The 26,590-nt window shown below is 36.2% G+C and overlaps 1 protein-coding gene across 6 annotated transcripts in view; it reads right to left on the reverse strand.

Moving 5' to 3' along the window:
* Positions 1-8: 8 nt before the first annotated feature.
* Positions 9-26,590, reverse strand: part of SHLD2 (shieldin complex subunit 2) — a 35,222-nt gene continuing 8,640 nt past the window's right edge. For 2 of the 6 annotated variants that reach the window (XM_080597885.1, XM_080597886.1), the window contains exons 3-12: positions 20,321-20,416; positions 17,160-17,217; positions 13,618-16,157; positions 11,303-11,410; positions 10,295-10,489; positions 8,110-8,244; positions 5,468-5,674; positions 3,847-4,081; positions 1,830-1,945; positions 9-350 (exon numbers count right to left, since the gene is read on the reverse strand). In XM_080597885.1, coding sequence (XP_080454011.1) covers positions 178-350; positions 1,830-1,945; positions 3,847-4,081; positions 5,468-5,674; positions 8,110-8,244; positions 10,295-10,489; positions 11,303-11,410; positions 13,618-15,139 — 2,691 coding nt within the window. In that variant the 5' untranslated portion in view covers positions 15,140-16,157; positions 17,160-17,217; positions 20,321-20,416 and the 3' untranslated portion in view covers positions 9-177. Of the gene's footprint in view, positions 351-1,829; positions 1,946-2,862; positions 3,065-3,846; positions 4,082-5,467; positions 5,675-8,109; positions 8,245-10,294; positions 10,490-11,302; positions 11,411-13,617; positions 16,158-17,159; positions 17,218-20,320; positions 20,417-26,590 lie in introns of those variants that run through there. The other 4 variants (XM_080597884.1, XM_080597883.1, XM_080597887.1 and 1 more) reach the window with 3 other exon arrangements.

The raw sequence follows: 26,590 nt of genomic DNA on the forward strand, positions 1-26,590 counted from the left end.
TTTATATACAATTAGCAGATATTCCATACCTTTTGTGTTTTTTTGAGGGGAAATAAGTTAAATGCAAAAATGCTTATTGTATTTTAACAAATATTTGCTTCCTTGAGCTAATTAATTTTTCTTCTGCTTGCAATCTTGTTCTTACAGTGTTATTCAGTTGTGGCAGAGGTCAATGCTTCAAAGATCAGGATGAAAATTTAGCAGATGGAAATCCTTTTGCAAAGGATAGCTGTTTTCATCTAGCACAAAATGGCTCTTAATTTCCAAGAAGTATGATGCTTCTGTATCTGCTAGCAGTGAATGACACAGATCTGCTACTATTGTGCTGTACGTTATATCCGAGGAAGGCACTGCAAAATACAGAACAATCTGATTTACTTACTTCATACTTTCATAATAGCACCTAACACTGAAGTTCTACATCCATGAAAGCTACACTCAATTACCGGAAATGTAACCTAACATCCAAATACAATATTAGATTTTGTTTTTCATCATTTTTTAAGACAACAATGTGCAAAGAGTTCTTCTGTAGTGGGTTTCCGTGGCAAGGTTTTGGTAGCAGGGGGCCATAGGGGTGGCTTCTGTGAGAAGGATCTAGAAGTTGCCCCATGTTAGGTAAGGGCCCCACCGCTGACCAGAGCTGAGCCAATAAGTGATGTTGTTTTGTGCCTCTGTGAGAGCATATTTAAGACAGAGGGAAAAAAAATAAATAAAACGCTGTGCCACACAGCAGCTGGGAGAGTGAGAGGAGTGAGGAACAGTCTTGCAGGCTCCGAGGTCAGTGAAGAAGGAGGGGGAGAGGTGCTCCAGGCACCGGAGCAGAAGTCCCCTGCGGCCTGTGCTGAGGACCATGGTGAAGCAGGCTGTCCCCCTGCAGCCCATGGAGTACCACGGTGGAGCAGGGTTCCACCCTGCAGCCCATGGAGGAGACCACGGTGGAGCAGGTGGACCTGCACCAACGGAGACTGCGGCCTGTGGAAGACCCCTGCCGGAGCAGATTCCAGGCCAGACCTGTAGCCCATGGAGAGGAGCCCACGCAGGAGCAGGTGAGCTGGCAGGAGCTGCTGCCCGTGGGGGATCCAGGTTGGAGCAGTTCGCTCCTGAGGGATGGACCCCGTGGTACGGACCCATGTCTGGAGCAGTTCTTGAAGAGCTGCTGCCTGCGGGCAGCCCACGCCGGATCAGTTCGGCAAGGCCTGCATCCCGTGGGAGGGACCCCACAGCACAGGGGACGAGAGTGACCGAGAAGGAGTGGCGGAGAAGAAGCGCTATAGACTGACCATAACCCCCGTTCCCCCGCGCCGCTCGGGGGGAGGAGGTGGAAGAGGGTGGATGGGGGTGGGGAAGGGGTTTTGGTCTCTTTCCTTTCTCACTTCTCCAGCTTGTTAGTAATAGGCAATAAACCTTACTATCTCCCTATGCTGAGTCTGTTTTGCCCGTCACAATAATTACTGCGTGATCTCCTTGTCCTTATCTCAACCCTTGAGCCCTTTTCATCATATTTTCTCCCTGTTCCTCTTTGAGGAGGGGGAGTGAGAGCGGTTGTGGTGGAGCTCGGCCGCCCACTTGAGTAAAACCACCACAGCTTCTCATTAAACTATGCTTGTGAATCATATACAACACCTCAATAATCCAAACTCAAGTATCATCAGTGGAAGCCTGTCTGATACAACACCATTTATAGTTATTTCTATAATTAATGTATGACAGCTACTTCTAAAAACTTCTAAGGGATTTTTTTTCTATACAGGAAATCCATTTAGTAGCTGAATATTTAGCAAACTTTGCTGCCCATAGTATTTCTACCACAATTCATGAAACAGTACCTACTGATCTGTTCAGCCAGTCGGCAGGAATATTGAGGAAGATTTTTTCCATCAACTCAGACACCACATGAATATTAATTTCACATCCACTATCTTCTACTGTCATCAAAGCAGGCCTAGGTCAGAAAACACAAGACTCTTGAAAGTTAGCTGCAATATTTTTTCTGGTTTAAGCAAGATTTCTGCATGAAAGTAATAAAATGTAATACTACCCTCCGACATATCAAGAACTAGAAAGCCTCTACGCACTTACCAGTCAAATCTGTAGAGCTGTAATATGAGCTTGATATATACTGAACTTCACTACACAACGTTAAAATAACTTTAAAGCTATTAAGTAAGCCTTACTTTGAGACAACGGCAAAAAACAATGCTTTAAGCAACATCAGGCTTTTTCCTGAAAGACGATGAAAACTGCACCAAATGAGGTTTTTAATTCCTGAAAGCATAAACATGTCAAGATGTCATAAAGCTGAACACTTGATGTTTCTGCTAAAGCCTGAATTTCACTTCTTGAGATTAAAGTGGATTGAAGATAGAGCTTTTTAATTGCTAAAAATTAAAAAATCTTCCTTCATTTAAGAAACTAATTTCTCAGATCAGATAAGTGTACAAAGGAACTGTAATAGCAATGGAAAGCTGAACCTTATCAGTCAACTTGGGAAACACTCAATAGTCTTGTATTTCAATACTTTGTTTTGATAATATTCAGGGCAAAAACCTAAACATGCAAACATAACCTATGCCAGATCTGGAAGAAATTCACCTAACAAGTAACACTTGTCCTGTTTTGAATAAAAAGGACAGTTGTCTGCATATGAAGTGACAAATATAGTCCCAGTCTTCTGAACACTTCTAAAAATAATTAATTAAAAAAGCTGTGTAGCTCCAGTGAAGTTGCTAAGTTATCTGAAGTCGTGTATAAGCAAAATAAATATACACGAAAATGCATGCATCCACAGTTTTCACTATTAGTTACCAATCTCATCCTATGAGTTTTAGGCCTACTCATTTCTAGTGATTTACGTACCTTTTCTTTTGTTAGTTGACAGGCAAAACTGGTTCTATCACGAAGACAAACTGAGTAACAGATATTTTTAACTAGATACTAGAAAAATTTGTTCTGTTTATTCACGTATCTACTATGTCTTTTCTTGAAGACTTCGGTTGCTGTAATGCTCTTTCTTAAAGATGCAGGACTATTTTGCAGAGCAGAGAATGATCAAGTTACTACCCTGTTAGACAAACAGGCTTCTATTATTTAAATCAAAGTCACGTAAAAAAACTGTTGAGTATGTAATGATTCACTAATGTAACTCACTATGAAGTAATTTAGGAATAATTTTATAGGAAGAAAACTGATCGAAGACTTAGATATTCTAGAATTCTATGCATTCTATGATTGTCTCAGAATTCACTGTACCTACAAGTCTTTCAAGTTACTATGATTCTTAAATTTACTTTGAGCTTTTGAAATGTGACTACTTATTGTTCAAGGTATTTCTACATCAACCAAATCCAAATAAGCCGGAATCTCATATTCTTTAAGTAAATATGCATATTCATCTTGAGTCACAGTGCCATCTACTGATAATTTTGCATCCCTGCTCTCTGAGAATATTTAATGAAAACATTTGTTAGTTCTATTCCCAAAAGGCTAAAATAAATTTATCAGTTTAGAAATGTGGTTGCATGTTCACACAATTTCAAACTTAGGCTGAAATATGAGGCTTACTTTTGTCCTGAACATTCTACTTCATCCTAACTCACTGAAACAGTACTGGATAAACCTTGTTACTGAACATAGTATTCAAAGAAAGTAAAAAGTTACATTACTTACAGGTGACATTCTTTCTTTAAATCTAGTACAGCAATTTATGAACAGATTGTTGAAAATTCATTAGAACACCAGAAACTACAAACCACACCTTAAATACACAATTTTATGTGAGACTTAAAATAGAAAAATTGTAGTTTACTTCTTTAATAGTATATATTCTAGCTTTATCTTATTTACCTGTAGAATGTTTTTACTTTGTTGTATGGCAAACATCTAAAACATTGCTTGTAGATCATGTTCTCATCTGCCTGTAGTTCCAAGCCACATTTAGCACAGCCTGAATACGTAATCATAGGCAGAGAAGCCAACACACACTCCAGGGAAGTGTCAGCATGGAAGATGAGTTGCCTGTACTGACCAGTTAAAACAATGAACTTCAGCTCTAAGATGTGGGCTTTCACTTGAATCACTCCTACAGAAACAACAATTTCAATCAAACTTGCGTTCAGTTTTGTAGATAAAGCAAAGTAAGAGGTACAGCTGATTCAAAAACAAAGTCATCAATATAACTTTATGCTTTTTTTTTCTTTAGAAACACATTCTCAAATGTAAGAGATTATTTCAACAGTGAAAATTTATCGTACTTTAATACTACATCTAAAAAATATACATAACTATGTAGTACTTCTTTTGTTACTGTTATGGTAGATCCCATTATAGAAGAGCCTGAATAAAGGATCAAGAGATCATAGAATTTTGCAAAAAATTTTGAAATCCAGAAGTACCATAAAACAATCAAAATGACTTTATTAATCTCGAAACACAGCTTTTCTAATGTGGCAGGCCAAACATTATTCTGTGGTAATCAGAATATCTTACTTAAGAAAAATTATCAATAGAAGTTTAAGCTGCTTTTATATCACATGAACACAACGGTGAGGACTGAGTTTAAGTGCACAGAATGAAATAGGGACATTCAAAATAAATGGAAAATGATTTCATAAACACCTATAGATCTCAATGCATACAAGCCAAGTAAATTTCATATTATACAAGTTTTAGATACAGGTTATAGATATGGAAAAAATACTATGAAGTTTGTCATGGGGATTTTCTGCAAATAAAGTCCATGATCTGATGTATTAGATGCATTCACACAGTAATTGGTAAAATAACCTACCTGTCCTAAAAACTTTGTTCTGAAAAGGGGGTGTGCCAATAGAAGTGGAATATAAGCCATGATTAGATCAGGAACAGAAACTAATTGCTTTGCCTCCACTCTGATTCAGAGATAGACACTAAAAAACAGAGCTTTAACAACTTGTTTGCTGCTATACTTATAAATAAATAAGAAGTTAAGTACTGCAAAAATCAATTTTATTGAGTTATTAAAATGTAGCACCAACCTTAGCAACCCTCTAGGCCTATTTATGAGGGGATGACTGTCCAACAGATTTTTTGATCTTCTGTAAGAAGTTTATAATAGCAGTAGCTGTTTTACTCTAGCTTCAGAGAATTCAAGAGTACTCCGCAATATCCAAAGTAGTTTTCCACAAACTCTTTGAGTGGTTAATCACATTATTATAATAGTTGACATAGGCAACAAAAGGCAGCACTTCCCTATATGTTTCAAAGCTATCTTTGTATGACACCACATACCACACCTACCTCACTTCTGTGCTCCCTGAATGAAGGCTGCATTCAGTTTAGACACTGAGCAGCAGCCTCTAAAATAAATTTGGGCTCTCAGCAGAACTATGTTAACTTGAAAAAAACATTTTACTTCAATAAAGAGCATCTATTTTGCTTAGCTATGCACCGCACTATACAGATACAACAGTACTAAGAATAAATTTACCTGAGTATTTTTCATCCAAATGTGCTGATAGATTTGTCATTTTCATGACAGAGGTTCTGCTTTTCTGAAACTTTTCTTTAAATTCAATGGCCCTTTTGTCATCATCAAACAAACACTCACAGTATGACCATGGAGTTGTGTGCAACTCTAAGTCACCTGAGACAGAACTACGTTGGACCAGAAGGTATTTAAAGTCCCATAGATGACCTACAGACCAGAAAACAAGCAAGAGTTTAATTTCCATATCTTGGTTAATTTATAGAAAACTGATGTCATTTACAAGATTAACTAACAAATCAGCAAAACGTTCTCATATAGTTGGTTCCAGCAAGTTTAGGTCAAGCCTCATGAAATGCATGTTTTTTCTCTTTCTCTATCAACTTTGCATAAGAATTGCATGGCTCCTTAAGAGTACCAGAAGAACATTTTCCGGGTTTCAGAGAAGGCTCAAAAAAAATCTAAGCGTAAAAAAGATGAGTAATGTTTTCATGTTTTTGGAATGGTTCAGGTAGGTGATACTAATGCAGTGTTTGCTCAAATGGGAACGTTTTACACCATGATTTCTTGTACTTCTCTTTAAGAATCTCTATTATGCATATTGCAGCTTCTTATGTTTCAACAAGAATTTTTAAAATCTTTCAAACCTTTTCTGTTGAAGTTCTGGGGGGAAAAAAGACAGACATTTGCAGAAATAACAGTTATGACAAAGGATTATTCAGAGAAGAATTAGACATTGCAGTGAGACAGAAGTAGCCTTGAAGAACCAATGAGCTCGTATGGTATGTTAAGATACCAGTTCAGGTTCTTGCAGTGGCTGATTTTTCATAAATCATTTGAACACGTGCACTATTACACTGTTTAACCCCTCTGGGGGTAGAGCTAAAACGTTAAGAAAATTGCTTGGCTTTCCTATTAAGCTATTGCTTTCAAAACAACTTTTTTTCTACAAGTTGTCCCTCATTAAATTATGAAGGTACTCCTATAAAAAAAGGAAATACCACTTAGTAATATTTACTTCATCTTAAAAGCTTATTCTGTGTTTTCCCCATCAATCTTCAATGGGTTCAGAATTTCACCCCATGTTAATAACAGCTACCCTCATCCTCCAAGAATGCTGGTTTACAGAAACGTATTTGATGTGTTTGGTAGGACATGGCAGATGAGAGAAACATTTACTGAATGTCTGATGATTGTATGCTGGAAGCTTGGACCGATTTTTAGAAATAGATGAGAAATTAATTTTTATTGGCAATGATTTTTAGATGCTTCAAAGCTGTATAGTCTTCTGTACTTTACTCTAAAGATATACACCATTCAAAATTTACTAGTTTCGATCCCTTCCTCTACAAAACTGAGTTACCTAATCTACTAGTATAAACAGTAACACGTCCCAGCTGTTCGCCTGTGACTAGAAGCAAGAATAATATCACGTGCTTTTCACCTGTAACCCACTCACACTATTAGCTGCTGTGTTGTATATACTTGTTTTGTATCATGTGAGCTTTTTGGCTATCTTATGAGGATCAAATGTTCACAGTTTGTCTCTGATGCATATTTGAACAGTTGAGAAATCTCTCTTATCTTGAATTTCAGATATAATCTTTTAATCATTAAAACACCAGCCACTAGATACACAGAATTCTAGCTGGAGAATAAGACATAAGCTTTACCAAAAAAATGTAAGCACTTACACTACAGGGCTGCATCATCTTTTCTGCTTTTCTACTTTAAGCATCAGGTAGTTATATATTTTTCTGTCTTAGAAATTACCTGTGGAATCTACTTAATTTTTTGCAGCTCCAATACACAGTATAAAATACTTCAGAATTCTATATTAAAAAGTAACATCCTAGCATAATAAATTCTATAAAATTTTTAAGCATTTATCTAATAAATAGCATATACCTGCCTACACTGAAGTACGCACAAAAGTAAAAGCCATGTAGGTTTTATGAAGTAAAGTTAATTGGTTAATACTTAAATTGGACTGTCTTCTTCAGGTAGTCCAAGAGGCAGACCTTGCAGTTATGCAATTTCTTTTTTAGGACTGTAAATTATTGCTAAACTGAAGCGGAACTGGCAGAATTCAGAATTTCTAAATTTAAAGTCAGAACTCAAGTCAATACTCACTGAGGTTGTTTAACCTTTCTCGGTTTTTGTTTTGAAACTGACTTTAAGCAGACATGCTCAACACTTCCAGTAATACAGCATCTACTTCCTAAATGTATCCACTGATCAGAAAGGCTAACTCTGGAGTAATCAATTTAAAAACCTAGTTTTTAAATTAAACCTGGTTTCAGGTACTTTAAAAGAACAGTAGTAGGCACTGCTAAAACACAGGCTATGTAGTTCTTACAAGAGATGCTTTTATTCAGTTAATGGCTAGATTTGTATCTAGATTCAAATTTTTGAATATTCATGCTTCTTCCATGTTGTAAAAAGAATGCATTCAAATTCTGTTGCTGATGACACTATTTCCAAATAGAGGAGACTTGTTAAAGTTCAAAAAAATATATACTGCCATTTCAAGGGAAGTATATAAAGGTTGAATGGAAAGTATCACCAGTTGGGTATGTTAAAGCTATTAATAGAATCATATAAATCCTATTACAACAACCTACCTATAGGTACAAAGACTTTACCTTTTCTCCTTTGAAGTTGAGGGCACCAGGCAGCTCCTGCTCCCCACAGCACCATTCTGTAGTGTCGGTCTCTGCTCTGTTCTACTGTTAGAATAACTTTTCTCTGGGTGCCGCCTCTGTAGCTATACACGGATTCTGGAAAGTTTGAACTTATGACTTGTTTGTTATATAGTAGAAAGCATATAAAAACACACCTCAACATTAAGATAAAATCATGCTACTATAACATTTCTAAGCAAACAAGACACCTACAATTTCTTCAGGACAGAACAGTGATTTCTTCAGTAAGATCAATCTAATTCGGAGGAATGCATAAAGAATATTCATTTACCCTTATCCACCTAACTACTTGGCAACTGGACATCTCCCTTTAAAACAGCAGGTATCTGAACATCTTTGAGCACCCCTTACTCATCCTAATTGATACAAGTGGAAAAAAATTGTACTCAATCTCTCAGCAATAGATTGCCATAATGGGAAACTAAAGTTCCTTTGAAATATATTGAAAGAAATATTTCTCAACAGATTTTCATAAAGTTACAGTCATGTACAGCACAAAGGCAACTGTATATACAAACTGAAACAATTAAGATATCTACAGGTAATACCTGTACGTTTCAGTTCCTAAACACTTTTCATCAACAAAATCCTAGGATAAGAACTCTTGCTTTAAATGTCCTAATCATTCTGAGATCTACGTACAATAATAAATTATGGAGATTTATATCTTCAAAAAAATCTCAATTTATAATGAGTAAAGGTGACATTGACAGTGATAAAGTCATTTGAATCTCTGACTGATGCAAGCACTAATACAAGATGCCAGTGGAACATGACCAAATTGATGTGAAAAGCATTATGTCAAACGCTGAGAAACAGTGGTACTGTAAAGAAAGGAAGACCATCAGAACAGTTAAGTAGGGAGAAGACGACTACTCCTTTCCCAGGGGTTAGAAAAAACATGGCAGGACACTGCATAAAGTACTGAGAAGGCCCCAGGCCAATTTGGTTTTGTTTCTTTCAGAATGTGGAAGTGATATTAAGCAGCAGCTGTAAGGCCTGATTGTGAAGTAATGGAAACAAAATACAAAATTTAACATGGAAAACAGCTTCAGTAAAAGGAATCCCAAAATAATCACCTTCATTATTTTAAGCAGTGTCAAAGAACAAAACCCATCACATTGAACACTTGAATTGGTGACAAAGACACTTTGAGAAAGCAGTCTTTGCAAATACACAAAGAAATACACCGGAAACAAATTTTGTGAATAAGTTACATATTAATGAAGTAGCTTTCTGTTCTGCTTATGCAAAGGAAATATAAGTATTGCAGTAAGACACTGTAATTTCACACCAGGAATTCAGCATTGAAAATTTCCATAAATAGGTATACAAGTAAGGACAATAAAGAAATAACACAAATGCAGATACGTAAGAAACCAGAAGCGCTTAGCTTTAAAAAATCTATTTTAACTAGGAAAAAAACAGAAATAATTAAAATGTTCTGAATAAAGCATCAGGAAAGAGCACAGTTCCATTACAAAGAAAAGAGAGCAAATCCTAGAACAGTATATTAAAATAATAATTTCCTCATTTCATTTTGAAAAACCACAGGATTTAGAGTCTAACCACAAGTATTCCTTTAATAACAGAAGGCTTATATGGAAGGTATCTGGAAAGCAAGGTTTGAATTAGTGAAACTTCACTGTCCCACGTGACATTTTTATAAACCTTTTCCAAGCAGCAGGCTATCACAACAACACACCTGTGAGTTTCCAAGAGCCATTAAAAACAGGTTTATGTTCCTTCACTGTACATTCAGTATCCATCTCTTCTCAGGGCTCCTACTAATCATTCCTTAGTGAAAACACCAATGCTTCAGCGAGCACGAACACTGAGTATCAGTGCTCTCTGACTGCGTGCTTTTTGAACAGATGTGTACGCTATTGATCAGAGTGTGGAGTAACCTCCCTCCGCAGCTGAGTTCAGTCATTATTTCCTTCCTGCTTAGTTCCATTTCACCTGCTATGACCTCTCAGTGGATCTTCACAAAGGTTTTATTTCTGACTCCTGTCAAACACTGGAGTATGGAATGAGAAACAAGCAGCAATAGGTAGAATTTAAATAGTCATTTTGCAAGGCAGTTCTGAAGTTCTGTAAGTTGAAGTCCAGTGCATGAACTTACCTGTTAATATGGCAATGTTGATGATTTTTAAGATCAAGTGAACCAACGTATTTGGCTGAAGCTGGTCTAGCTGAGCATACTGAACACTATTCAGTCTCTGAACTTGCCTTCGTGGAATGTGTCCAAAGTGTGGAAATTCTGATGATACATATGCCAGTAAGCCATGGAGAACATCACCATCCACTATATGATAAACTTGTATAAAAACAACAAAAATTAGAGTGACCTCTTTTTTTTTTTCAGCTTAGCAGTATAAAATTAATTGGTACATATTTAAACCAGCAAACCCAAAACTTAGGAAATTCTAAGGCAAGAAATTATTGAGATTTGAAATATTAGGTCCAAAATTAAACTGTACTGCATCTGCCTCCTCTTGATAACATTCCAACATTAAGTGCAGTTATGGTATTTTAAGTTACACCAAAAACAGGAAAAAGACCTGGTTTTGTAAGTTCGTAAGGACAGCCTTTTGATCATTTACCCCTGAACCTGTCTTAAATAGCTGACAATAATAGCTATCAGGAAGACTAAGAATAATGCAAGTTCAATGATACTTCCACTGTATTTTCCCTTACCCTTTGTTGCTCCATAGCTCATGTATCTTTGAAGTCTTTATTTTTAAATAACCAGCAATTAATTATTTTCCCTGAATGTTATCTATTCATTTAAGTCTCTAAAATTTTTGCAAACAATTTCATCCTCATGAAATCTCAAACCTCTTGCAGTTGAGCCCTGTGATAACTACTGTTTCTTAAATTAAGCTCAAAGGATTCAGTTTTGAATGTTAACCACTCAACTTTGCCATAAACTTCACATGCCTATCTGATGACATCATGCCCACATTTTCCAACAGGTGTTCTTGTCAAACTTCACTGTAGTGTTTTGTACCTCTCAGTCATTCACATTCCTATTTTACCCTGTGTATTGTGAGGCATTCCAAATAAAATGGACTACTTTGAATAGGTATTTTGCTGTGATTTTGGGGGGAAAACTTATGCACAATCTTACATTCTTCTGGCTTGAGAGCTGAGCAGTTCCCCAGATTCAGTAACTGACTGGTAAATGTAGATTGCAGCATGATTTCTCCATACCAAAGATTCTCATACATCATGATATCTGGAAAAAAAAAGCCATTTATCAGTTCATGCATCCAGAATATTGACGTGTATCATACTATTCTTGGCTATAGAACCAAAAATCTTGAAGTTGGCTTCAGATCAGACCTTTAACTTTGAATCCTCTCCATTCAGCTTGCTATTCTTTCAGAACCTCATTATCTACTGTGTACTTCATTCTCAAATAGCTACCTCCCCCCACCCAAGGGTTTTCCTTCATTACTGAGGCCTTACTGCATCTCATGTATATGCCAACTATGGCTGACATTTATAATTGCAAGGGTGTTGCAGAAAATGTTGGAAATGCACATAATTAATCAAGTCATTCCAACAGTTAGGATATGTTCTTTGACATAGACAGTAAACTGAAGGAACTTCCACAATTCAGACACATGTAACATGCACATCAACATCTACTACCATTTCCCATGGAACATCGACAGAAAAGCTGTATGAAAGGCAAACTGAAACTAGTATAACAATATAGTGCTCTGCATAAGATCACTGGGAGCTGTACATCTGCTTTCATTTCTTGAACTGCTACTAATGAACAATTTGCATGGTAAGAGAAAAAACTGCACAGAAATCTTAAAATATTTCAGAGTAAAAAGCAATAATGAAGGACTTCCTTCAAAAATGCCAAATACTAGTTAGATTCTTTAAAGCCACTTTAAGGGAAAAAAGTTACAGAATCCCAAAACCATGGCTTTTAGATGCTATCAGTGTCTCTGCAGGAAAAACTCGTTACGTTCTGGGTGCAGAACAATCTACATGCCAACCTCAACAGACAAAACCGTCTGTACCAACTACTTTCCCAGCAGAGTCACTGTCATCACACCTATCTAAGCGCTGTGCCTGCTAGTGCTGAATGCTGCTATGCAGTGCAAGCAGGAGACTGACAAGAAGCCACCAAAGGGGAGCAATACTAGAGAAGAGATACACAGCCGACAATAGAGCAAGCTGCTAAATTTAATTGACGGCAGGATGCCAGTAAGGTGTCAGAACTACAGTAACTCCCACACATTTTCTGGAGTTATATACACAGATCTGAGTTTGAAAAAGACCACTTGGAAACAAACTGATTTTTAGAACCTACCAAAACCACTTACAAAGACTTAAACACATTTGCTCAGTAGTTTAATTATTCTTGTAAAATATTTAATAGCCCGATATTAAGCACTGTATAAACAAAATTGGTAACAGTATTGGGCAATTTATTATGTCACGTTTCAGGTAAGTAAAGTACCAGGCTTACCTAGAAACACTTTTGATGTCTTTTGGGATAAGAAAGTCTAAGCAGCAAAGAAAGCCCAGCTATCCTAAATCATTTTAAAACAACTACCACTGCAAGGTAAGCCCTTTAAGAACTCTTAACAAAGAAACATGCGCCTTAAAAATAAACCATGGAAGTATTCAAACAAGGTGTTGTTTTTTTTTTTTTTTTTCAAATTGCAAAAACTAAATGGCCAGATGACTATCAAGTTCTAGTCAACTCCAGCTCTAGTATAATAAAGTTCTTGATAGAACTGCATTCTCTTACATGACACGTATTCTATTAATCATGGATTTTTTTTCTCCTCTTAGGTATTAACAAATACAAAGGATTTGTTGTGAAGAATCTTTATTACCAGCTGACTTGATAAGAAAAAGGAACTGAAGACAATATATTTATGCAGTCTATATCAGTAAGTAATTCACAACATAATCCAGTTTAAGATGCTAGTGCTAAGGTACAAATCCTTCACATAAGGAAAAGAGTATTTCACATCCTGAGACCATACGACCATCACAATTTTCTGGTCTGTACGCTAGTCCAACAGAGAATTACAGAAGTCAATACATACTAGTAATCTGGTTTGTAGCAGCACTTACACATTTTCAGAAACAGCTGTTTTAAAACACTGATAGGTTACAGGATATACCTGACTACCTACAGCACAGCACCAATGTCTATGCACTGCTGTGCCTCAGATCAGAGACTACATAAAAGACTGACAGTTGCTATGGGATATTCAATGTTCCAATGGCAGTATGACTACAGGAATTCAAACCAATACTAAGCAATATGAGTGATATAAGTGCTGTAATAAAGATACTGACAGACGCTTAGACAGTTCGAAATTAATAATTATACATCGGTCTAGTTCTAACAGGCATTTTAAAGATCCACATAAAAAAAAAAAAAAAAAAAACTAAAAGAATCCTCACCTGTAAGTAATACAATATCCCCAGGAAACACAGTGAGTGACCAAAATGCAGCACCACGCCATAGCACCACCTTCCTCTCAGTCTCTGACTGGTCAGTAACTACAATTGTTGCTACTGGCACTTTACACGAAGATTTTGGTCTAGCCTTAATCTGTATTTCTTTGATAAGACATGGATGTACTATTGTGACCAACACATTGTACTTTTGATTTTTGCAGCAGCAGTTCTTAAGTGGTGACAGTAGTTCCCTTTGAGACTGCTTGAACTCTGTCCTTTCTTGATCCACTCTCATTCCAGGACCAGCTGGAGGAGAATTCAATTTTGCTCTCTTGCATTTCAGCTGCCTTTTAAATGTTGATGGGAAAATATGAAAAAAATCTTCAGACTTGTGGGCTCTTTTAGAAGAGCTCTTATGAGAACTTTCTCCCTGAGAGCACAGTATTCCTGAGCTCAAAGGTTCAATATGGATTTCATTTTCCAATTGCACAGCAGAAACATGAGATTCGTGAGACTTCCCTGTATTTTCATGAGCACTCACTTCTCTTGCAGCTTCAAAGCAAATGTTTTTCTCATCACACTGCGAACTGAAAAGTTCGAGAGAACTTGTATACTCCTGCCCACAGTCATTTTCAGCCACGCTAAGACATGTTCCAGCATCAGATTCAAATTTAAAGTGATCACATGGTCTTCCTTCACATTTATTCCCTGTTTCTGTTTCTAATAGCTGTACAGTTCTCTGCATCTCATTCTTGTTCTTAAAGTGATTCTGTGCAAAAACAGCCACCTGACTTGAAGTCATTATACTACGAAATTCAGTATCAGTTGACACTGCAAGGTCTACACAACCACTTGGTTTTCCTCTTGGTTTTGACTCTTGATTTTTGGGGAAAAACATATCCAGATATTGACTTAGATGTTCATGGTGATCATTTTTATCATCTGATTGAACACCTTGTTCCACAGACCTTAGGTGTATGCTAATCTCCTGTGTACTAGCCACCAAATCAGAAATGTCAGAACCCTTTTCTAAATGACTGGCTTTTACTTCAGTGATGTTTGAACAGTCACATGACTGCTTACATTGTCTATTGGATTTCACAAGTTTTTGAGGAAGGTGTTGATCTGCAGCCGGATTTATGTTTGCAGGTTCCTGTCCATCTCTGGATATTTGACAATCAGAATTAATTAAACTTCTGGTCTTTTGGGGTGTACTGGCACAAGTTCCCATGATAGGTACAAAAGATGACAAATACTCTTTTGCTGCTGTTAATCGCCCCTGTTCAGGCTGCTGAGACCTGTCATCATTTGCAGAAACTGCTGTGACTGGGGAGCTTCCTGCCTGAAACATTAAACAGTCTGTCCCTTTGACTTTTTCAGAAAAAAGACTGTGTATATCAAATGAACAGTGGAGTTCTCTCCATTTTTCAACAGCAGGTGCCAAACTACTTTCTTCAGACATGTCCGTTTGGCTTGGAATAGTGGGCACTCCAACAAAAATATGAATTTGAGATCCTTTCGACATTTTTGATTGTTGGCTAAGTTTGACTTTGAACAGTGTGGTTTATGCAGTAACTACAACACTAAACACTAGCACAATAAAAATGATTTCAGCTTTTCCTTAATTTTGAAATACCTAAATTTCAAAGGAATACTTCATAATTTTACTAGTAAAAATACTAGTTAATGCTTATAAAATTAAATGCATGATAAAAAAAGTTATTTACTGGGTTAAGCTTATTTAGCATACTAAATTATCTACAGTAGGGGTTAATTTATGATTCTTATACTTGGAAATATGTAGCAGATGCAGACCTGTAGTGAAGTTCAGTATGTACTGAAAAGACCCTCACAAAGTTTCCAGGAACCTAACTTTTATTACTCACTCTTCTATCACCTGAGCAGACTTAAGTTCATTTATTATCACTAATTAACATCATGTGAATTTACATTTTAATTGATGTGAAATAAGTGTCTCAAACTTTTACAGCAGTTAGGACAATTTCATCCCCTGGGAAAAATAACAATTTTAACTAAATTAAATATACTAGAGTCTCTTAAATTTCAGAAAAATTCAGTAGAATTTCATAATTTACATAGCTATAAATTAACATTGCTGTTTTAGCACAAAAGTACTGTATTTGGTAAGTGAATATTTTAAAGGGCATATTTCAGGATATTACCAATAAATTTTTAAGTATTTAATAAGCATTAAGTGGTCACAGTGATGCTTGAGCAGACAATTTAGAAGTTGCTTTAATCCACATATTTATCATACTGTTGAAGTTCAAAACACTTCTAAGCTTATTAAAAAGTTATCTACCTTACACACCACAAAACAGAAACCCTAGATTTTTAAGTTATCTGCTATATTGTCATTTTAAAATACTCAGCTACAGCTACAAGCATTTTATGCATTAAAATGCAGACACCTAACTACACGTTTATAAGTTTTGGCAGTGTTGTTAATAAGTTACTGCAGTAGGGAATTCTGCAGAGGTAGAAAACAGAACACCAGCAGAGAAATTCAGGAACTAATCCATCTGCAAGCAGAAGAAAGAACATTAAAAGATACAACAAATCAAAAATTTTTGCATTTTTCATTTAACACTTATTAAATTAACAGACATTTTGTTCACAATCCACTAGGGGTCAATAAATCTGCACATTCACAAAGCTCATAGTAACAGAAAAAACTACAAACATCCTGGAACACTAAACTCAGGTATATTATAGATGCAACTAGAAAACCAGTGTACAACTGCTGAAATTAAGTATGTCAACGTAATACAAAGAAGCCACAAAACAGAGGAACTAGTGTTGCAGTTTTCCATAACAAGTAACACTTACATTGGCATACAGTATCCAAATTTCTCCAGTTATACATTTAAATTTATGCTCATAAAACAGCTTTTAAAGGACAATTATATTTTTGAAAGCCTTATATTACATAATTATAGAATAATACACAACTCAGCAAAAAAAGACAGAATGAACAGTTCAGCACAATAACGTATCAGGTAAGAAAGGAAAAACAGTGACAGTAAGGTTGAATCCTTAAAGAAGTTAAGTGATGTTAATTTTGGCAGGTAAGAGGCAAAAGTCTCCCCAATACATGAGTTAAAACAATTTCAGGAACAGATCCACTACAACAAACAGAATTTGTTATCCTTACTTTATGTGAACTTTAGAGCTGCAACCCAACTGGTAAGATTAAATTATTTCTTTCATTTCAAAATGTGTTGTCTAATATCAGCTTTTTTTTTTTAGTTCAGTTGCCTTGGTTACATATGGATAACCTTAGATACCCTATAATGGAACAATGTCTACTAATAAGGAGGCTCAAGTGAATAAAAGGTTCAAATGAAATAGGAAACAGTTTTATTCTCCATGTGTAATACAAAAGTGCTTAAAATCTGACACAGACCTATGCTATTCCTAAAGAACTTAAGAGATCAGTGAAATAATGCCAAATTGGGCTTTGTCCAATGAGGAACAGTTCTTTCATTTCAACAGCCTAGCTGCTACGAGGACTGAATACTGACCTGCCACAGGTGTAAGCTTCAATCTTGTCCCAGTCTGTCTGTTACATGTCTTTTTAACCTGGAAGAGATTTCAGAGGCTTATCTAAATTCTGCAAAAACTCTCAAGCATTTGTATATCAAATCTCAGAAATATTAATTATAATGTGTTTATTAATTTAATTATAAGTTTATTAAGTTAATAATTCATTATAATGTGATCAGGTCAAAATAATTTGCATACCTATTTTCTTTACCCTCAGATTAAGCCCGTAAGAAACAGAGCTCTAAGTTTTCTTATGAGCAAAAACAGATTCAACTGCACCGTCAGTGAATCCACTGAGTTTTTGATGAGTTATGAGGACAATGGAAGGGCACTTTGGATGCTGAGTAAGTGAGAATTAGAATAATATGGTTAGAGGCTATAAGCTATTGCTTATACCAATAGATACCATAGCATACATAGCATAAATTACTCAACATTAAGAACTGTCATGTCTTAGACTGCTTCTTGTGAATGTAATTCCGGGCTTCTTGTATTGTACTAAAGCAAGTTCTTGCACCTTGTAGCTAAGAAGAAAACAGTACTAAAGGAAGGCTTTTATGTAACTACGTATTTCATGGGCTAAGCATGTCTTTTCAATACTGGAAGTTAGTCAGTAGGAAAATAAGTTTAAGATCCTAGAAATGTAGTTGTACTTGACCCTACTTCCAGCAGAGGTATCCCGTACTATATTTCAAATGCATTCTTCCTATAAATCATGTTGAATAATAAATTACTCTGTTTAACCCTTCAAGGAAAAAATTACTGAAGAGCAGTATTTGTTTTTATATTTGTAATTCTGTAAAATCCCTATGACTAAAACCATGGGAACTAGCTTCATTTTTTGATTATCAAGCAAAAAAAATATTTTTTAAAAGACAAATTTTGTCAACCTACAAAAGCAATAAAATATAAACCTAAATGCATCTCAATAGCCCCACTTCCACCATCTCCACACACACACACCCTGTATATGGAAAACAAACTCTTTACTCTTTATGCAGTCTCAATTAGACAAAGCTAGTATCTTCTTGCCATACTTGTGGTCTTAATAAAAATCTATGTTTATCCTTGAGATTCAACTAGATACATTCTTCTTACTAAAAATAATATTCTTGTGGCTAAACCTCTCATCCCCTTTAACCATCTCTTTGGGGTACTTTTTTTTTCGGTCCTCTTTAATGATGTTATATGTAATTTCAGAAAGTTTTCCTTAACTTTCCAATTCCAAAAATTCTCTAAACTTAGGTGTTTTTTCCTGATTCATACCTTTAAACAGTATAAGGATACTACATCAAAGCAATTGAATCTTTCTATTACTTGATGACTTTTTGAAACTGAAGCATTTATATTTCCAAAGCCTTCAATTTCGATTCTTAAGATCTTAGGAATGATTAGTATCTACTTCCTGACTCGCCTAATAGGTCCACTAGCAAGGGACCTCTTTGGCAATTTGAGTGGTTTGTTATATTAAAAACACCAACTGCAGTATCAGTAATCATCCGTACTTATAATCATTTACATCTGTAAATTAAAAAAATGCTTTTAAGTTTGTATAAGTTTTCCATATGTAAAATTGTTTAAACAATCATTTTTATGCTATCTTTAGAACAGAGTTAGTACTTATTTAATTTATTATTAAACTTGTCTTGCTTTAATTCTTCTTCCAGACTATTACAAGTCTTCTAAAATAAAGAAAACTATCAGTCTAACCGTATTACCAGCATATCACTGCCACAAAATGATTCATTTTATCACTTATTTAAAGGATCCGTGGGTGGACAGGGGGTTAACTGCTAAGATAACAGGAGCTAAAGCTCATAAAGATATAACCAAAACCTGAACGCACATATCCATTATGCCTGTTAATTATTACACCATTTCTTAATTTGTGAAAAGGTGCTCTATTCATAGAGCCAATGGAAGCCTAGCTTTTTATCTCTGAAATGGTCAGAGTCTGATTGACGGGTCAATGATCTTTTAAAAACACTAACTACATCAGCAACTTTTACATTTGCAAGACACTGCAACTAAGGAGTAATACACCTATGACAAGAAATACATTATGGCACATATGTCCTCCAACCTACACAGTAGTATGGGAATTTTTAAATTAACAGTATTTAATAAGTACAACTGTCACTAGCAGTTTATTCATCTCTAGTCATTTGCTATGCATAAGACATACTTTTCAAAGTAGCTTGAAAATTTTTCGTCCAATAGTGAAATACCCCAGAAACCTTGTGTGAAGCTAAATTAATGCCCTTAAATTACCTTAAAAGATAACTTCTATTCCTTATTTCACTTCTCATTAATGGTATCAACTCACCATGACAATCACTTAAGCATTCAGCCAAGGTAATTTAAAAGTGTGTGCGTGTGTGTGTGTGTGTGTGACAGCTTCAGCTGCCTATCAGTCTTAACAATAGCCAAATGCCTAAACCCGTTTTCAAAAACTATATCCAAATACGATTTTAATCAAGGTTTCACTGCCCTACATATGGAAAGTAAACTGCAGGAGTTCCACCTCTCAGTAGCAATTTCTTCATATGTCTGTTACACAATATGGCCTTATACATTAAACATACACAAATACAGACAGTAATGTATCAGAAGATATAGGGTTAAAGAAATATAATGCAAACATGTAGCTTCTTTTCCTCTCTGAAATTCTTACCACCTACAAACCCCAAAGCTTTGAGGTAAAACTAAAAAGTGTGTGCATTTAACTTGCAGCTTTGATTTGATGTAGAACTTCTTAACCTTTAAGTAGTTCGTAACACGATTCCTGTAATATGCAAAAGAAACACTGGCCATCACCTGCTCAAATGCTAGCCCTTTAGATAACAAATACCTATAAGTAGGATATTCTTTAACTTCTGAATCTTAAATTTTACTGTAAGCTTTTTACCTCCCTCTTATTTGCACGGTTAATTCTATACTGCTATCTGCAGTATGAAGACAGTTTCACTGACCTTAGAACAGAAAAACTGAGTTCTTAACAGACACCTTCAGGGTATCAACCTCTAATTAAATTCCAACTATAGTATCTTTTTTGAATAAAGTTATCCCCTATGATGCTTGAATAGAAAATCCCTTAAGATATTTGTCAAAGGAAAAAATGAAATAAACCACTACATACAGGGTTATTATACCACTGGAAAATCTTCTGACACCTTTACCATGCTGCTCAAGTTTTCCCTCAGTACTGAAGTTTTACTTTGTTCAGTAGCAGTACCTGGTTTAAAAAAAAAGTAAAACTGAACCAACTGCAAGCAACGTAGTGACAGTTTCATACACTTTTCGAATCTGAAACAACTCTGGGATTAAGAGATGAACATATTACACATTTGATTGCAACTTGGGCAAGAAAAGAGAAAAATGACCTCAGCAATACCAACAACCCTTGCTGGTGCTACATGTGAATCAGCATCAGCAACAGCACCTACCCACCCAATCAATAAGGTGCTTGGTCCCAGTATACAGATGTGCATGTGTTAAGAACAGCCCTATGGAAAATAGACTGTCAGAAGAAATTAAGCGAAGCAATTCATAACAGGAGCTGTCTAATACTCTATATCTGAGTAAGGGATGTACCATATGGACCTAAGATTGTATTTCTTCTAGTGCACTGGCAACACAAGGAGACTTGAATGGATTGTTTTAGACTAAGCCAGTGGACCTACCAAGAAATCAAGTGAACACGCATGCGGGAGAATGGGAGTACATATACATAGGGTTAACTGGGAAAATGAATAGGACAGGCCATAACAGATCCCATTTTTGTCATCCCTTACTTCAACATTATCATCTCCTTCCTATCACCACATACTGTTTAAGTCTTAATACAGAACTACAGTATTGACCTGAAAGCCTATCTATAACTGAGCTTGTTAATTTCACTCCAAGATGGTTGTTTAGCTCACATTCTCCAGAATACTGTGCACAGGGCAGCCATCCTTGGGTAGATACTGTTGTATAGCCATAACTGTGCTAGTCAATGTCTGAATTTATGAAAATCACCAGCCTTCACTTGCTAGTAGGAATACTGTTGCTGTAATTATTAGGATAAAGTTACCACTAAATGTGATTTGAATAGATTATTTCTTTCAGTATACATTTCTTTTAATACTTATTTGTATTAAATAGCAGAAATTTTTATCTATTAGTATTGAATTTGTCATTTTTGAATTTGCTATTACCTGAGGACTACTGTATCACTTGGTCTAAAGACGCGCACAACTGGTTTACAAACAAATGTAAGGTGTGCACGTATTGCCATAAAAGATTTAAACTTTTTTCTCACCCATGGAGTTTTCAGCAAACTTTTTTTAATATGAAACACCTATGGTTTCGGCATTTAATGAAAAACCTTCCTAAGCACTCCTGCAAGCTTAAGCAGTGAGATCAATAATTTAAGCCTAGAAGTAGACAATGTTTTAAGCAGTTCTATAGGTTGACACTTTTCAAAAGAAGAGTCTAATCAAAATACAGAATAAAAGGCCAGAAACACGCTGTTGTTCTTCATAGCTATTACTGAACTATTATAATAACTAAGACAAGAAATCAAATGGCATTGCTAGGTTTAATGTATGCCTAAATGCCTGCAGGATCAAGGCCTACAGTTTCTAAAGCTATGCTGCAAGGAGGAATATTTTCTTTGATCTGAAATAGAGACATTTCCTCTGTTTGGATTGTATGTAGCTATCTACTTACAAGTTGCATCAGACATCACTTTAAAAGGATTATTTTTTGAAACTAAATGATGCGAAAATCTGAACGCTCAGACAATTCATTTTCAGTTCAGTCACTGAGATAATCTTCCTTGCAGTTAAAAAAAAAATGAGTAAAGGTAGTAGGGTTTTTTTAATTAACTCTAATTCATTCCTCACTCCTTTTGTGCCTTGCAAGATCTTTTAAATAATAAACATTGTTTATTGATCTTTCTTTTGCAATACTTCAAAAACACAAATAGAGATGAACACAGTGGCTGTTACAAACAAAAGAAGTTAAAAGCTCTTCAGAACAGTGACCTTTTGAGTAGGAAGGCGAGATAAAGGTAAAAGGTTAAAGATACATAGAAGTTACGTGCACGCTTTGTTGAAGAACATGCATTCTCTACACCCTTCACTTCGAGAACTATTTTAGACAACTGAACTGCTATACCATCTGTCAAAAACATATTCTTTCAGGTATTTCAGTATACTCCAAAACCTCACAATACTAAAAAGACATAATTATGTCTTGTTTTCAGAAGAAAAAGCCAAGTCTGCAGAAAATTATCCAAAGGTATCACTACCAATGAAAACCTATTTTAGGACTTTAATCTTTTGATAAACTGAGGTTGATAAAGAAGTACAGGGAGAACCTAAGACAAAAATGAGGCAGCTAGTCATAGTCAAAGAAACGTGACCATAACAGACCTGTTTACATCAGATTAACTACCTGTAGATTTGATTTATTAGGATTAAGATAAAAATCAAAGACTTTTCCAAGAAGAAAATAAAAACTGATGCATGCCTCATACCTTGTTTTTCTGAAACAGCTTTTTGAGCAGTAGAACAGAGTTGGTTTCCAAACTGAGCAACAATTCACTGGCCTTTGATTTAATGATTTTCTGTAAAATCTATTTCTAGACTAGTAAATGCCTGTCAAGTTGACTTTGCATTCGTATCAGAACATCACTAATGTGCAACACGCGTAATATTAATCAAGTACATCTTGCACAAGCAGTTATTTCTCCAAAAATCCAAGATCCTTATTTAGGATCAAAACACATAAGCTGGTATTTCACATTTTATGAAAGTTACTAGAATCCATCTTCTGCAAGAATTTTCAGTTACTTGGATTAGCCGGCTATTGCACACAGTTAGCCATAATGAAAGGCTGCTCTCACAACTGCAGTTGCCTTAGTGGTTTGGGAAATACAATATGGATAAGTAAATTCTGTGGCAGACAAAAATCATTTACAATACCAAGGGGCCATTATTTTCTTACTTATACCAAAAAAGTGACTCAAAGATGAAATTTATAAACATGTGGATGCTGACTGCACATTCCTATACAAAAAATGGGAGATCACCGGTGTTTGGAACAACAGTGGTAGGTAAGACTGCTGTGCTTGTGCCTTTGTATTGTGGAAGACAGGGTGTTGAAAAGGTATCATTCACAAAATGAACATAATTTTATGCAAATCAGTTGTAGGTGTTACTTACCTACATTTCATTCTCCACAAGTGGATGTTAGCCCTAGAGTTAAAGAGTCACACTTCCTCTTGCATTTTGAAGTCTAGTGAGGTATTTTTCATGTCAGCATTATTAAGCAACTCAAGTTACATGCTTGTTAACTGAAAAAGCCAGCCAGCCACCCAAAGGAGTCATACCAGAGATATGCAAGTCACCCCTTGATCCCACATGCTTGAAGGCTGTGCAAAACTAGAAGCTACCCGAACACTTTCATAAGCCAGATAGCACAGAACCCCCAAGAACTCTTTACACCAACAGCTCAAAAGTTCATTCTCCCCTTCACTGTTTACGTAGAATTCCTCCAGAGTAACAAATATTTAGTCTTCCTATAAACAGAAACCAGTGTTTTCTGGTATGACTGAGCCTATGGCACCAGATCTCTTCCATTTCTCCCCCACCCTGAGATATGTTCTGCACGTTCCAACTATTTCTTCATTACACAACTACATCCTTCATGTGGTGTCAGTTTGTTTTTGTGAGGTGCAACCTAAGTGGTGATAGGATATATTACACAGGTCATCTCTACTGATACTTTTATAGCTCAGGAAGAAGTTGTCTCCATACAATTTTTCTATAAAACTAAAACCTCCAAAATGTAGCGCTTTTGATGTAAGTATTGTATTTTAAACAAAAATGACTTTTTTTTTTTAAACTCTATGATGGCAATACTGGAGACTTGAATACAAGTCAGTTTCTCTTCTTGAAAATGCAGAGAAATTACCAGGTTGTTTGGGGATCTTAGCAACTGAAAAATATATGCTTTTCTGTCTACAAGTTAGAGAGTACGATTTTTCTGAGATAAAGCTCCTTCTAGTAATTATAACCTTCAGACTTGGGCCAAGCTGGTTCTGTACAATAGTGAATGGCACTAGAAAGATCACAGATGGTTCACTGCACATGCCTGCTTCTTATTGTGGCTACAGAAGCAGCATACCCACCCCTTTCTTTATAGGACTGTATGAACGTCAGCCAAGCAAACACTTTCACAGACATTATGGATAAGAAGTATGGTTGTTAATTTACTAGAGCACTGTAGGAAAAAAATCAAGATAAAATTTCAGTGTTTTAAATTAGTGAAAACTGAAGCAATACATCTGAACTCAAAGTTTTAAGAGTTCCTTAGCATTTGCCTAGCAAGAAATTAAGATATGCTACATAAAGGAAATTACCATTAGCTTTTTTAATAGATAAGCCTTTACATTTCAATGGTTTAGATAGATGTTAGTTTAGCAAGTGAGTTAAGCTTTAACAGAGCACAGGTGACACTGAGTAACTATCAACACAGATGACTGAACCAAAGGTGCCTTTTAGATGTAAGTTTCCCCATTTCAAAGACAGGTAACCTCTCACCGCCCCCTCCACCTCACTGACTTCAAGGCAGACATACACTTGGATTATTTTGAATAAATGGTCTAATTGATGAGACTTGAAATCTGCAGATTGCAAAGGCCAATTGTGTCCTGGGCTGCATCAACAGAGGCATGGCCAGCAGGTCAAGGGAGGCAACTGTCCCCCTTGGTATCTGCCCTTATGAGACTCCACTTGGAGTGCTGCATCCAAGTCTGGGGCCCCCAGCAGTAGAAGGACATGGAACTGGTTGAGTTGATCCTGAGGAGGGCCATAAAGATTAGATGGCTGGAACACCTCTCCTATGAACAAAGGCTCAGAGCTGGGGATGTTCATCCTGTAGAAGAGAAGGATCCAGGTAGACCTCACCATAGGCTTTTGGTACTTAGAGAAGCTTATCAGAAGACGGAGAGCAACTTCTTACACAGACAGTCACAGAACAAGGGATAATGGTTTTAAACTAAAAGAGGGGAGATTTACATTAGGTGCTAGGAGGAAATTCTTCACTCTGAGCACAGTGAGGCAGTGGAACAGATTACCCAGAGAAGCTATGGATGCCCCATCCCTGAAGATGTTCAAGGTCAGGCTGGATGAGCGTTTGAGCACCTTGGTCTGGTGGGGTGTCCCTGCCCATGGCAGGGGTGAGGGGGAGCTAGGTAAGCTCTCCTGAAACAACAAGTACTCCTGAAGTGACATTGTTTAGTAGGCAACTTGAAGATTTTCGCTTGGCAAGTAAAAATAGAGATTGTCCTTAAGTAGTATCCTTCACTGCTAAGTAATGCAAAGCCATTTGTACTGCTGTATAAAACAGTTGTATTATACCAGGTTTACCTTATTTTTATTCCCTAGTCACAACTCAGCTATTTAAGACTATAAATGTTAAAATGAAAGACCATAGGTCTTGATTCACATTTATCTTTCAAAAAACAATCTTGTTCCAAGACAACATTAGTATTTATCAAAGGGGTGGGGAGATCTTATGTGAGACTTAGAAGGAATTGTAAATTACCTACTCGACAGTGAATCTTATATGAAGCAAAACACAATTTAGCAGGGACAGAACCACTCCCATTTAAAAGTTACCTACATTTTTTCCATATTACATTATATTTCAGTTCTAGTTCCAGGCTCTGTGACAGAAATTTGCCACCATGCTTTGTACTAGTAACAGTGCTTCCTGTAATTCAAAGACTGGTCAAATACCTTTACCTTTAGAAGAAACTACCGATTTCTCAGGCCAAGAACTAAATTTCAAGAGCAGCACTACTGGTGGAAGGCTTGTCATTGATCTTTAAGATTAGAAGAGCCTTACAAGCATGGATGAAAAACATCCCTCTTTAGTGATGATCCTACTGTAGGAATCAAACTGCCTCACAGCTGACAAGTCAAAGCTCTGTCCACTGAGGTCCCATTGCTGTTCACTGACAGACCAGGGAATAGCTGAACTGCGACGTTTGTCCTCCAACAGATCAATTTAGAATTGGCAGTGCATGCAGTTATGATCTGTCACTTTGGCAACCACAAAGTGACCAAGTCACTTTGGTCCCTCTCACCTCCAGAATTTATATTCTCTTATGATCTATCTTGGACGGAAAAACAAAATGGAAAAGCGAGTGCAGATGCAGCCCAGGAAATTATGTTAGATTAAGTTGATCTGACATGTCTTCTCAGCATACTAAAGGCAGTCCTGTCTACACTAGCACATTCCCAAACAACTCATGCCAATTCCAACATCTATTTCATTTAAGTAATTTAACCTCACTGAGTATATTAGAAAGCTTTATAACCAAATACAGTCACAGATCAAGTTATATTACCTT

The sequence above is a fragment of the Anser brachyrhynchus genome, assembly GCF_964034855.1.
Source record: "Anser brachyrhynchus genome assembly, chromosome: 6".
Classification (NCBI taxonomy): Eukaryota; Metazoa; Chordata; class Aves; order Anseriformes; family Anatidae; genus Anser; species Anser brachyrhynchus.